General features: G+C 44.9%; 1 protein-coding gene across 2 annotated transcripts in view; it reads right to left on the bottom strand.

Moving 5' to 3' along the window:
* The window catches only part of PAPPA (pappalysin 1), a 229,059-nt gene that overhangs the window by 91,974 nt on the left and 122,739 nt on the right, over positions 1-14,346 (bottom strand). For both annotated transcript variants that reach the window (XM_054007151.1, XM_054007152.1), the window contains exon 10: positions 5,778-5,971. In XM_054007151.1, coding sequence (XP_053863126.1) covers positions 5,778-5,971 — 194 coding nt within the window. The remainder of the gene's footprint in view (positions 1-5,777; positions 5,972-14,346) is intronic.

The raw sequence follows: 14,346 nt of genomic DNA on the forward strand, positions 1-14,346 counted from the left end.
AAGAGAAACCTACAGTCCTTTTGCAACAGAAAGCAACTAGGACCCAGCTCATCGTTTTCCAGAACCGGCCTCTGCTCACTCATGGTTCCACCACTAATGGTTCCTCTTAGGGTATATCTGCACAGCAATTAATCACCCGCCATTGGCCCAGCTCAGCTGACTTGGGCTTGGGCTGTAAAATTGCCGTATAAGTGTTCGGGCTCCCTGGGAGCCTGCGATAGGGGAGAGTCCCAGAGTCCAGGCTTCAGCCTGAGCCCGAACGTCTCCACAGATTTTTAGCTGTGCAGCCCGTGCCCCACGAGCCTGAGTCAGCTGATGTGGGCCAGCCACGGCTGTGCCGTGGGTCTTTTATTCCAGTGTAGACATACCCTTAGCGGGATTCTGTTGTCAACCAAGAGGCTGGCAGTTCAAAGCTTGGATGTGCTACCAATAACCAAGACATTTGCAAAGCAAATCATCTTATTAAAACTGGGGATTGTTTCTCAATCCAAGCACAAGGGAAATGTCACCGCTGAAGAGCAGGAGCAGTGGCTTCTAATGGGGATGTTCGGACAGGGCCACTCGCAGAGCCAAGAGACAGACACCTTCCCTTGTCTCAAGCAGGTCACCTCAAAGGAAGTGGCAGGTTTCCTCTTTTCCCCAGCCCCATCCAGGATTATTATGTTCATTGGCATCGCCAGATCTTCGGGGAATTCTCTTCTGAGCTATATTTATTCGTTGAAATAAAACTATGTGGCAGAAACTTGGGAGTGGATTCTTCATCCCTGTCAATGTCATTACCGTATTTGCTCTACTCCCCCCTGCCCGGTCCCCATTTTGCTGCGCTGTTATTTCCTTTATGCAGGGGGCTCTCTCTCTCTCCTAGTGCACAGAACATCAGCAGGTCAGCGGTTCTGTAATTCTAGAAGGCCTTTTGCAGCAGGTAGAGCGATGTGCTTATTGCGTATGCGCATGGGTGTGTGCAAGCGTAAGAACTGAGAGAGAGGGCACAGAAGTAACAACAGAACAACAATCCCCTTCCATGACTTCTTACTCCAATGAGAGTCCCTGTTTGGTGACCCAAGGCAGCACAGGGTATATTCATCAGTCTGGGAGCTTAAGAGCCAGAAAGAACCACAGGGTCCCTCTGTGTCCAGCAGACTTAATACAAAATCTCCTTTAGATTAGTTACAACTGAGCCCTGCTTCCTTTCTATCCAGGGGACAACACAGGTACCGGCAGCAAACATAAGCTGAATATTTACACGGTGACTGCTGTAATCAGCTTCTGCACAATTGGGAGGAAATGCAATCAAGGCCTGCTAAGCTATTTAGGGGCTGGCACTGTAGGTCGCCAATGCAAACATCGGCTTCTGGGTCCTGCACGCCATGTTGATGTAAGTGGGATAATCACAAGCAGGGCTCGCTGGAAGTGCAATAGTGAGCTATCCAAAGAGTCTCTTTTTATTCCTTTATTAAAACCACTTAACGGCTCAATGGGAATTAAACCACAAAAGAGTTAGCCATCCACAAGTGGGAGCGATGCCAACCAGAGGTGAGGCGAAATGGCCTCCCAGGCCCCCTGTGGTCACTGCACACACGCGAGCGCTCCATCTGCTTTTCGCTCATAAAACAGTGGATTTCCCTTCAGAAGATCTCCAAGGTAAACAATCCTTCCTGAAACTAGCCTGTTAGTGTTGGTGTGGACTTCCTGTAAAGGATAATAGCAAAGGCAAAGCTGTGCCGAAAGCACAACAACAAAAACAAAACAACAACCCCGAAACACAAGAGCGCGGTTTGATACAACCTGCTCTACAAACAAACCAACCCCTCCTCCAGTGCTAATGGTGCTGTTGGAAAATAAGGGAAACACATGCACAATGAGAACGCTGACCCAATACGTAGCCTTCTAGCCAAACCTGCCTCCTCAAATCCCAATGGAAAGCAATGCGGCCTCCCATTCACACTCTGTCTAGACCACAGCAGGCTCCCTTCCTTAAAACTCTCCACTGGCGCAACTTCACTCATGGTGGCAACAGTGGAGGTCCTAGTGTAGACGGGGCGAGCCGACATGTTAACCACTGTGTCCTAGTGTGGGGGTCGGAGGATGCATTCATCCTGCCGTCCCATATTTCTAAAAGGGACCTGGTGAGGTGCCAGCTAAATGGGAAGAGGGGGCTCTCAGGGGCTGCCAATATGGAAAATGGTCTAGCCTTCTCAAAGTAGGTCTCTATGGCACAGTGGTTAAAGAACCAGTGGCCACGCCAGCATTCCCACTTGAGCGTCACCTACAGTGACAGCAAGACGGAATTGTCAGAAACAGGGCTAATGCAGACATGGGGTCCTATCTTCAGCTGCTGGACATCGACTTAGCTCCACTGATGTTAGTGGCGTTTCACCAACCTACACTAGCTCAAGTCCTGTAAAGCATTACACCAGCCTCAGCAACCGCCAGCACAAGAAAAGTTCCAAGGAAATACCACCGGCACAAGGCATGTGCCCCGATACTGATTCTCAAAGCATTTATGGAAAAGAGAAGAGCCTTAAAAACCTACTGAAAGGTTTGTAGGTTGAAGAGTCGCCCAACAGTGTGGAGCTTGCCCAAAAACTCCTTGTCCATCAGCAACAGATAACTGGTTGTCCCTGTATCAGAAGATGAGAAACTTAGAAATCATCAGAGGATGAGAACTTAGAAATCAAGAAAATACTGCTTAGGTACAAGTAACTTGGCATTTGTGCAATGTTTCCAACTGGTCCAATTTGGCTTTAAATGTGACACTATTAGTTCTGAGACTATTTCTTAATCAGCTCTGAACAGTGGCTGCCAGGAAAGTAGAAGTGGCTGGTCTATCGTTTTCGCCTCGGTGGAAAGTGTGACTACTTAAAAGGGGAGGGGAGGTTTGGCCTCTCCATTTTTCAAATTTATACCTGTGTGCCAAGATTGTGTCATTCTTTACAAGCATTTTGGACATTGGATATCGAAAAACAGATTGGATATTGTAGCTTCTCTTTTTTTCTTAGTATTTCAACATTCATCAATCTAGTACTCATGACTAACCCTACAATAACAAAACAAGTGCAATCCAGTACTCATGGGTAATCTTAGAATAACAAACAAATGTGTGCAATACAGTTCTCATGAACAACCAACCCTACCATACCAAGCAACTGGGTTCAGTCCATTGCTTGTAAACCAACCCAGAATAGCTAACAAATGTGATCAGGCCAATACTCAGAAGCCACTCTACAATATCAAGTAAAGGCACTGAGCCCAAGACTTATGAATAACATGACAGTAACTAACAAATGTGAGCAACCTACTGCTCATGAGCAACCTCTGACAGAAATAAAGTTGTGGTGAGAAAACAATTTCAAATATCCAAAGACGGGGGGGGGGGGGGGGGGGGAGAACACCCTAAGTGACTTTAAAAAGAAAGTACTTAAAGTGTTTTTAAAGCACCTTGATAGTGCCATTTTAATTCCTGAAAGCATGGATAGTTAGCAAACAGTGAGCTTGTGTATTTTGTGTATTATCATGTTCCACACTCATTTCAGGGGATTCAGATGGGAAAAGCCAGCACAAATGCCTCTTTATTTTCAAGCCAAAGACTACAACACCATGAAAAACTATAACTGAAAATACACACACACACACACACACTCTCTCTCTCTCTCAACTCTGAATAATATTCTGATGGGGAAAGGCATCCCTTCCACCAGTAATCTCAGTAGAAAAAAAAGTCACAGGCCTGGGTGCTTTGGGCAGATAATGAAGCTGGAGGTATTAGCGCTTCACTGATTGTCACATGCAGTGATTAGAGGGAGGTCTTAGGTTACTTTTCACCCTGTCAGGGCTTCTTGTTAAGATGCTGATGGCGTACCGCCTGGTCTAAGTATCAGAGGGGTAGCCATGTAAGTCTGTATCCACAAAAAGAATGAGGAGTCCGGTGGCACCTTAAAGACTAACAGATTTATTTGGGCATAAGCTTTCATGGGTATGATGCATCTTCAGATGCATCTGAAGAAGTGGGCTTTTTACCCATGAAAGCTTATGCCCAAATAAATCTGTTAGTCTTTAAGGTGCCACCGGACTCCTCGTTGCCTGGTCTAAATGTTCCACAGTGATATGAAATGAGCTGTTCTGCAAGTTATGAAGCTGCCTTGGTCATGTGGAAAACAATGGCTCCATACACATATGTCTTTAGCTTCAGAAGGTCAATGAACTTAATGCACTAGTGCAATGGGAATACAGCCACATACATACAGACTCCATGGTTGTTAACGGGGACACACCCTGGGCCTTTGAGCAACAAAAGTACAAGGGCCTTCCTGTTGAGCTAAAGGAATATCCTTTATCTGGAAGTGTCAGCTCTTATGGGCACTGTGGCCAGCCACAAGGGGAAGACATGATCACATGTATTGAGCTTGTGTGATGCAACGGTGTCCCGTATGTACATTTTTGTAATGAGGCTGTGACAACCTCGTCTCGACTGGGTACAACAAACATGCCTGACTTGTGGCCACACAGCAGGGTTTTTTTCCCCAAAGCATGACCGTATGTCACCTACTTCACTGCCTACCCGTATTTGTATTAGTACACTATGAAAACAGATCTGCTGTCCCATAGTGCCTCAGCCGGGGTAGAGTGCCCGGAGCACATGCACGCCGAGCAGCGCCAGAAGCATATTAGACCATGCATTTTGGAATGTTTTAATGCACAGAGAACGGAGAGGGAGGAGGAGCAGTGGCACCCGTGCACAGCAAAAATAAAAGAACATACCAAAAGGTAACCACAAGGCAACCACGTGCAATCCTAGGCTGCTAGTAAGGGTGACTCTGCCATGGTACTAACTCAATACTAATGGCACTTTGTGTTTTTGGAGTGGACTTTGTCACTAACTGGTTACGGATTCATGTACAATATAAACTGGACCAAGTGGTCCATATACCGTTGTTCTCCCTTGCAGGCCTCTTGGAAGTGTTTAGAATGTATAATTCACAGTTAAATCTTTTGCTGTATATGTTGACATTGAACTTCCCTCTACACTGCCCTCCCATGACCCATTCTAGATAACCATGGCTAGTTCTACCAGGGAAAAAGGTAGCGGGGACAGTTTACTTTAGAGAAGAGACAACTCATGACAAAAGTATACAAAGTAATGGGTGGTACAGAGCAGGTCGATCGATCCCCGCTGTTCACCCTTTCTCAGAATACACGAATGAGGGGACATTCAATGATACTGAAAAGTGACAAATTCAAAACTGTTAGAAGAAAATATTCCTCCCTACAACACACAGTTAACCTTTGGAATTCATTGCCACAAGATAGCATCAAAGTCAAGAGATTCCAAAAAGGATTCAATATCAATACAGATAGCAGGGCTATCCAGCCTTACAAGCAATAGATATGAATAAACAAATGCTTTGGAAGGGATAGAAATGTTCAAGCTTTGGTATATAAGATAACTTTAACTAATGGGCTTTAGGAGGAAACCTTTCTTGGGGGCAGGTTATCTTATAATTGCCTCTTGCAGAGTTCTTCCTCTGAAGCAGCAGGTACTGGGCCCTTTTAGACAGGATTCAAGAGCAGAGAGACCAGTAGTTTGAGCCAATTCCTTCCCGGTCATTAGAGGCAGAATCTAGAGCTCATTCCTGCTTGGCAGACTCATACTGAAGACAGCTAGCATCAGTAGCTTTCCTTATCCAAGCTGCAAGTTAACTGGGTGGATCTATGAATGGAAGTTTTGCATTGTTGGACTTAGCTTTATAGCAGGTGAAGAGGGCTTGGGTCTTCCTTACCTGAGTTGCTGCTGGCTGGCCAATGACCACCCAGCCTGGGCACTCCTGGTCACTATGAGAGACTGACACGTTGGAAGCCCACTGGTCCAGGAAGCCTTTGGGGGTATAAACCCCACAGTCTTTGATGCTGGTCATTTGCTCAAACTCCTCACATACACCATCACCGTCATGGAAGTAGCACCTGCTGGGCTCGTCTGCAGTGAGAAATCAAAGAGGAGTAATTATTAAGGACTTCCCACACTCATCTGTGTCCCCAGTTGCTTGGATCACAATAGGCCAGGCAAAGGAAGTGGTAATGCATCCCCCATCCAGGTCCATGTGCAGTAACGGTAGTGGGCATTTAGCAATGCAAGCTGAGATGACTTTAAAAAAGTAGAACAAATAAAGAATGCAGCTCTTCTGCCATATGAAAGTCCCCAAGATACTTCCTAGCCTGTGTTTTTCCTGCATATTTTTACCTGTAGCCATTTTAAAAGAATCTTACTAAAGTATAGTGCTGAGATAGAAAATGCACTTACAGGGCCAAATTCTTAGCTGTCAGAACTTCATTGACTTTGATGGAGTTAAGCCAACAGAGAATTGGGTCCACAACGTTTCCCTTTTTTGTTCTTAAAAGACACTTGCAAAACGACAACAACTGAATTCAGTGATGGTCAATGCTGCCAAACGAACAGCCCTAGGGAGAAACTAAAGGCCAAATGTATCTGTTTATTCAGATACAGCGTGGGCAGAGGGAGGGTAAACTTGCCACACACACATACCGCCCCAACCGATGTGACTTCGACTTGACCTGGAAGGATCAGAAGCAAGAGGGGACTTAAATCTCTTTATTCATTTATTCTGTGGCTTCTCTAATGAGACCGCCAACAAAGATGCCCATTAGTGCCAGATTTCTGAGGTTGCATTTGTGACGCTCACCCAGTAGGAACTGAACTGAGCCCAACCCTCTCCTTTTAAACAGACCTCAGACCAGTAATGACTTTCAGTCACTGAAGGCCTCACTGAGAATTAAATCTCTGACCTATCAGTATCCCAGTTTATATCATGTTATCATTGCCAAGCATCCAGTCCCAACATACTGTTGTATTTTTGTCTGGTAAAGAAGTTACTGGAAAAATGGTAGGAAACTGGCATGAGCTACTAGTTGGAATGATGGCAGTGACCCCCCATGAGAATTGTATCAGCAGCATCGGACTTTCTGGAGATAGGTGTCAGAAAATTCAATAGTCACTCAATTCTGAGTCACTTCCAAAATACTAAATCCCCTGTTTATTTTTCCTCATAGTTTACACAGTGAAATACCATTGCATGAGCCAGAATAAATCGGTTTATTATAATTCAATTATGTAATGAGTTTCTCCTCCCCTCCCCCCAACCGCCCCAATGTAAGATTCTAATCCCTTAATATCAGGCCTGGTCAAAAGAGGGGAAGGTAACAAGAAGTCAATGAACACTTGCATTCTGCATTCCCTTGCTCCTGAGATTTGTGGCCAACCTGGAATGGTGCTTAGAGCCACCTAAAGAGGGACTCCACCATTTCATCCCTCTTCATCTCTTTTCCTAGTTATCTTTCCTTCACATATGCACTAACGCTTTCAGACATCGCTCTGAAATGCCTGGGTCACTCTGGTATCAAGTGGCCAAAACTGTGTACAGTCTTCAGAAAATTACATCCCAGATTAAGGGAGGATCTGAACAGATATTTCCAAGAAATATTCAGGTCTGGAAAGATGGTGGTAAATAACCAAAAGTAAAACACCACTTATTCTTTGGAAAAAAGGTTTTATGTTCTCTTATAAAGAGACCGATTTCCTTAAAAAGTGCAAGCAATTAAAGACCGCCAAATTTTTAAAAAATGACTTTCCCTTATAGACAGACACATGGCAAGTACAGACACACTGAGGCAGCTTGCTCACTGACACACACTGACTGAGACACACATTTATTGACAAACACATGTACACGCAAATGCACTCACATATCCCACCGATACTCATACATACACACAACCCCCATGCAGGGATAGCCCCACTGACAGAGACACTCTCCATCCACACTATCATCCTACACATACACATTTAGACACAATCTCCACAAACAGACTGATTTTTCACTATAGGCACTGGAGTACGCACAGAATTTATATAACCAATGTTCTCCTTTACTGTTTCCAAATGTTCCCTCCTAATGCGATGATAAATGTAATGGGCCTCTGATAACATCATGTGTTTGGGATAAAAGAATACTCAAGACCTGCTCCAATCAGATGACTTAATTCATATTCACATGGAGAGGAAGCTGCCTTCGAATAACTGTGATCCAGGCCAGTGTGTGATTCTTACAGAGGCTAATTTGTTCCTGATTATGTTTAAGACCCCAATAAATCTGTCTGCTCGGAGTCTGCAAAACCCAAGGGAGGAACAGAATGGAGAGACAGAGATGTCTGAATTAAATGGAGACTGCCCAGATGATTAGCAAACAGCAATGTGGTGTGTGTGTGTGTCCCATCTCCAATTCCAGTCCCAATGAGTCAGTGTGCTCTGCCCTTTATTACCTGTCGGTAACACTGGCCGAATGGCATTACTTATGTGAGCCAATAGAAGATCAGGTGTTCACTCAATGATGTAAGCTTTGAAAAATGAGGGAGGAAAAGTGGTTTTACAACTGCATTTTGCTTTTTAAGGGAATGTGTTCTTGCCACTAGCAAATCATTCTGAAACATTTAAAGATGTCCTTTTATGGGGGGAATAAATACTGGAAAGTTTCCAACCTCGTGGCTTTGAATTTCAAGAGGCCTCCAAAGCTCATCACATGAACACTCTCGCATAGGAATGAATCCCAAGAGACTGATCTTTCTGAACTTTGTAGATGCAGAAGGGGTGCACGTCAGAATCAAGGTGCTAGCCAGTGCCCAAACTAACCGTGCGTGGGTGACTGAAGGGAAACCACGGAGCCTGATTTTCAGGGGCGCTGAGTAGCTGCAACTCCAGCAACTCCTGTTGCCTTCAGATGGGGCTTTGGGTGCTCAGCACATCTGAGAATCAGAGCCACAGTTTTCATACCGCACCTGGGTAATGTTCTGGGTCAGGTCTTCCTGAGACTTCCCTCACTACTTGTGAAAAACTATGAGCTTGACTCCGTGGCGCGCATCAGGCATAACTCCACTCAGTCAATGGAATTATATGGACTCAGAATCAGAAAGAGGAGAAGAGGCCCCTATATTTCACAATGGTCAGGACAATACTAGGTACTCTAAGCAGTAACAAATACATCCATGCTTTCTTTTCCCCATCCTTATCAGCCCCAAATGTCCCCTTCAGCACGGTTCCTGTCCATTCATACGTCCACTCCTCTCGGGCAATTTTATTGCATTCTAAAATAAAGGACTCTTCAACACTGCTCTTGTCGGTCATTCTGAGAAATCTGGCAAGGGCCTTGGTTGGCCAGAATGTACTGGCAAAGCGTGAAAGACTTTACCCAGCTCCAACCACCAAATCCGATTATGCCAGGGACTTCCATTCCTAGTGGAATAGGACAGCAGTTCTTTGTAAGACCCATGGCAAAGTTTCACCAACTTTGGAAGCAATGTTTCCAAAGCCAGAAGGGTGGCAAAGACTGGATGTGTGCAAAGTAAGGCAGGGAAGGAAGCAGGAAGTAGCACTGAATGCAATCACATTTGGCCAAGCAATAATCTCTTCTCCTGAGAGACATCTGTGATGATAACCTGGTGTTTTTTTAATTGATATTTCTTTCCCAACAGCCTGTTTCAGCCTCCAGTCTACTCTGCGAGGCACCAGTCAAGATCAAGGCCGATTGTGCTACCCCTATATACACAGCTTTGAGGACATGGTCTCCAGTTGCATGACCTGACCTACAACGAGCTCCATGTGCACACTGTGAAACTCATCACTGGATCAGGACTAAGCCAAAACACAATTTATGAAGAATCTCAAAGCATGGGCCTTTAGGATAGTCAACACTTCCCCCTGAATTATTTGCAGTGGACTCTTCTTTTCATTTTATTTATCAGGCACCAAATTAGGTGGAAGGCAGAAGGCACTTGGATAGGAGCTACTGCTCTTACCAGGCCCTGTTGTGCATTCCATCACTGTACAAACCAGGCCAGGGTTTAAGGAGACCACGTGTGGTGGCGGTAAGCAGCACCCACTATAGAATCATAGAACGTCAGGGTTGGAAGGGACCTCGGGACATCATCTAGTCCAACCCCCTGCTCAAAGGAGGACCAATCCCCAGACAGATTTTTACCTGAGTTCCCTAAATGGCCCCCTCAAGGATTGAACTCACAACCCTGGGTTTAAGCAGGCCAATGCTCAAACCACTGATCTATCCTCCCCCCCCCCCTTCCCTATGTTTAACTGCTTGAGCTTCACGGAGAAACTAGACTCTAACTGTGTCTAGTAGCCTCAACAAAAAATCCCCTTTATTTTACTTACATCTGAGTCTGATCTCCTCCCTAACACAAGGAATACTGCAGGCTCCATCTGCCATTTCCTGACATTCCCTTTCGCTGGATTCCTTTGTCCAGTAGGGTTCATCTCACCTCCTGGTACCAGTTGCACGGATAACGACAGTTTTGCCTTTGTGCTTCTCTCTATTGCTAGTTGCTTGCTCCTTGTACTGTGTTAACTAACGGAGTTGCTTTTCAGTTGGAAGTTGTGTCTAATTTTAACCACTCAGCCTGGAAGGGGTCCTGAAGCGGCGCAGCGGCTGACAGTGAGCAAGAGTGACATAAAATAATTAATACCGATGCCAAAATCAAATAAAATTCTGGAACAGCAAAACGGCTGCAGGGGCAGCAGTTGGGAATGGGAGATGGAATCTCTCTGGATGTTTTGATATAGATGCCCAAAGACCCTGAGCTGAACTCTGAAAGAAACCAAAGTAAGAATCCAGGCAATCCAAGTTCCCTTCCCCCTACAAAACCATCAGTGCAGGCCCTGGAATTTTTAAGCCAGACCTTGTCCCTTTTTCTATCTGCTTTGTGCTGTTGGCAGGAGGAAAACTCCAGCTTAGCCAGCTGATAGGTTTGCCCCGGAACAGGACAGTCTCTGAATGGCACATGCGAGCTCTCTGATAAGCTCTGCGGACCCTCGTGTAGGGGATATGGCTGAAGAAAGAGGTATGGCAAGACCGCTGCTGCTTTCCAGTGAGCCCCAGACTTAGCAACCCACAGCAGCCCGGAGTCTCGTCTCCATCATTCAGGAGCTAACGTGTTGGGGTGAGGATGGAAAGCCATCTTTAGCATGGCTCCCCAAGCACAGCTCCCAACAGCAGAAAATTCAGCTCTCAGCATCCAGTGTTCCCATTTCTCACTGGGTTCAGAGGTAAGGGAAAGTACAAAGCAAGGCAGGTAGTAAAGAAACCTTCTCGGAAGCTGCTAACGTGGCTAATATTGTAGTTCACGGAAGGACCGTGGTTACCTGTTCAGGGAGAGGCTAGAGCTTTAATCCAGTGAAACTGATTAAGTTTGGGACACATCAGGAAGCAGACAGGCAGGATACAGACTTATCTGTGATGGGCAGCCTTCCACATTGTGGGAAAAAAATAAGATCTACCCAATTCACGGCACAGAGCACATCCTCAGACGAGGCCTTTAATGTCCAAGCAGAATGGTCAAAGTGCTGGGGACAGACACCCAGTGCAGCTTCCTGTTTTCAGCTCAGAATACAGTGATTGGCACCAGAATAGTCTTCTTTTGTACATTAACTACTATTTTTTTAAAAGTCCGGACAAAAAAGAAGTATTTTTAAGCTCAGCTGTTTATTTAGGGATAGTTCCAACTACAACAAGCCTCATGCCTCATAGCTATTCCTCCCCCCCCCCCCAAAAAAAAAGGGACAAAAATGCACACACATTGTCTCAGAGTAACAGATTCTTGGAACAGAGTGGGCATTAAATCTTAACCCCTAAAGGTCTGTTTGACCCTCCCCCGGAGGTGCAGGGAGATGGCAATCGGCATACAGGTTTTCCCAATCACCAGAGCAAACGTTCAGACTTATTAAGGCCAAATCACAGTCTCTCCAAAATCAGTGGGGAAAAAACAAACAAAACCCATTGCCCTCCATAAAGCCAGGATTGGACCCACTAGTTAATAATCTGCACTAGATTATTTAATCTACTACATTTAATCTGCAGATCTGGCTAAAGCACTCGCATTAACAGATGAGCAGGTATTTGTCCAGAGGCTCCCATATCAAAACAAGAAGTGACTCCACTGGCTACCCTTTGAAGGTGGGCACTGGAGGCTAGATTCTGCACCATTCAAGTCAATGGGAGTTTTGCCATTGACTTCAGTGGGAACAGGATCAAGCCATAAGGGAGGAGGGGTCGCATGGCCTGAAATCCAGGATGTCTGTCATCCCTCTCATTCATTTTGACCAAACGGGGGATAGTCAAATTTCTTCTTTCAATACAAAGTCTCAGATGAATTTTTCTTTCTGTAGGTTTTAACTGAAGAAAGGAAAAATCATTGAATAGGACACATGGAAACTGCACTGAATAAAGTCACATCTCAGTAACTTGTGAAATTTTTCATCAACAAAATCAAACAGGTAGATTGATATTCTTGGAAATGAAGTAAATGTGGCTGTCACACTCTACTGGGGAATATTCAGAGGCTTGGAGGAAGGTGACAATCATCTTGGAGTGTCTTCTGAACTGAAAGGGCAAACACAAGGAGTGTGTAGTATTACCCTTTGATCATTCAGCTACTTCCCATAAAACTCAGCTTGCCATCGCTGGACTTCTCCTCTGACCAAGGTGACTAGGATCTTCAGTACGATTTAGTGGCCTGAGCCCAACATAGTAACTATGTAATTCATCTGTATGTCACAGACTGCAGATAAAATTACAACTCACCTGCAGTGAGTGGAACTAAAATCTTGATACTTCACCTCCAAAAACCCAAACCTCTGTCATTTGAGCTAGAAGAGATTTTCCATAGCTAACCAGCAGTAGTAAGCTATTTTGCTTTTCTGTAAACCAACTACCCACATACTCCTGAGTTCTAATCCTGCTTCCACCTCTAACTCTCTATATGCTTGGGCAAGTCATTGAAACTCTTTGTGCCTCTATCCACCCACGGCAATGGAGCTGATGATACACCATTACTTCAGAGAGGACTAATGCAGATTCATTAACTGGTTTTTGGAGATCACACTGAAAAGCTAGTTGGGTTTCCGGTGGAAGTGGGTGATAGCCGCAGGGGAAGGAGATGTTTTGAACATGAACAGAGTTATCAGTGTGGACCTTACAGAAGCTTGCCAGTTTGCTTTAGAGGCAGGGAAGAAAACTTTGAGAAAAACCAAGTGGCATCATGAAACGAAAGTCAAACCACTGGTCTGCAGGCTAAAAACTGCCCTGTTAATGATGACGGCCCCTGAAAATGGACACTGGTATTATTGCTAACTTGCCAAATGAGTAATTACACATCTTGGAACGTGCAGCCACATGTTCCCAAGGGTTCCAGGCACTGGTGAGCTCCACAGTATTTGCTGGAAGCTGAATATTGGGGTTTGTGTGAATTTTGGCCGAATAGCTCCAATTAGCAAATTCATTTCCATTTACTATGAGGTTCTACTACAGACTCACATTAGTTTGTTAGCAGCAATACTCATTCCCCAAGGCACATGGTCCACATTTTGGCCTTAGGACACCACTGCTCTTATATAGCCTGATCCAGTGAGGTATTGAGCACATCCTGGGAGGGACTGAGTGCCCTCCACTCCATTGGTGCACTCAGCCCCTGGCTGGATTTGTAAAGACCTTTTTACTGTTCTCCAAAGAAAAAAAGCACCATTAGCTGTTGTTCAGGGATGTGGAGTCAGCTGTCAAAACCACATGTTCCTGTGCAGGAGTAGGTGTGTGGGTGGTGGTGGGGAGGATCGGACCTCAGTCTACTCTAAAAGCATGCCCACAATGAATATGGATGGTCATCCATCAATTTATTTTAAGCACATTACTTCTCTGTCCAAAAAAAAAAAAAAAAAAGACATATAAAATTAGGTTTGTGTCATTCACTTAACATTGCATTTTCCCTAGAGGATCATGCTCCAAATAGAGATAGCAAACTCATGAATATTAATTATTTCCCTGAATGCAATGCAGTCTCCAGACAATGAGACTGGGGAGAATGCTACACCTAATGTATGGAAAATTGGCGAGGTAAAGGACGGATCCTCTACAAAGGGAAGTTTCCAACTGGAAGGAGAGGCTTTTCCAAACAGGGAAAGACAGACCAGGGCGATAGAGGTAGAACGATGAAGTTGATGCCAAAGCATAAGCTGAAAAGCAGCGGTATTAAAGCGATATCAACTTAAAAAACATACGTCTCTCTCTGAACGTTTTTCACCTACTGTTGTGCCAAGCAGACCCGAAAATGATTAACTGAAAGAGATTGGAGCCAAAAATCATCCTCTTTGTTTTCCTGGAGTTTGTTTCCTTTTTGGCATTTGACAGCACGAGGCCCTGATCCAGCAGATGGGTAATGAGGATTTCAATGGGACTGATCATGTGCTCCAAGTTACAGTCACACTTCAAAGCTTTGCTG

Source organism: Malaclemys terrapin, chromosome 17 (genome assembly GCF_027887155.1).
Source record: "Malaclemys terrapin pileata isolate rMalTer1 chromosome 17, rMalTer1.hap1, whole genome shotgun sequence".
In the NCBI taxonomy this organism is placed as follows: Eukaryota; Metazoa; Chordata; order Testudines; family Emydidae; genus Malaclemys; species Malaclemys terrapin.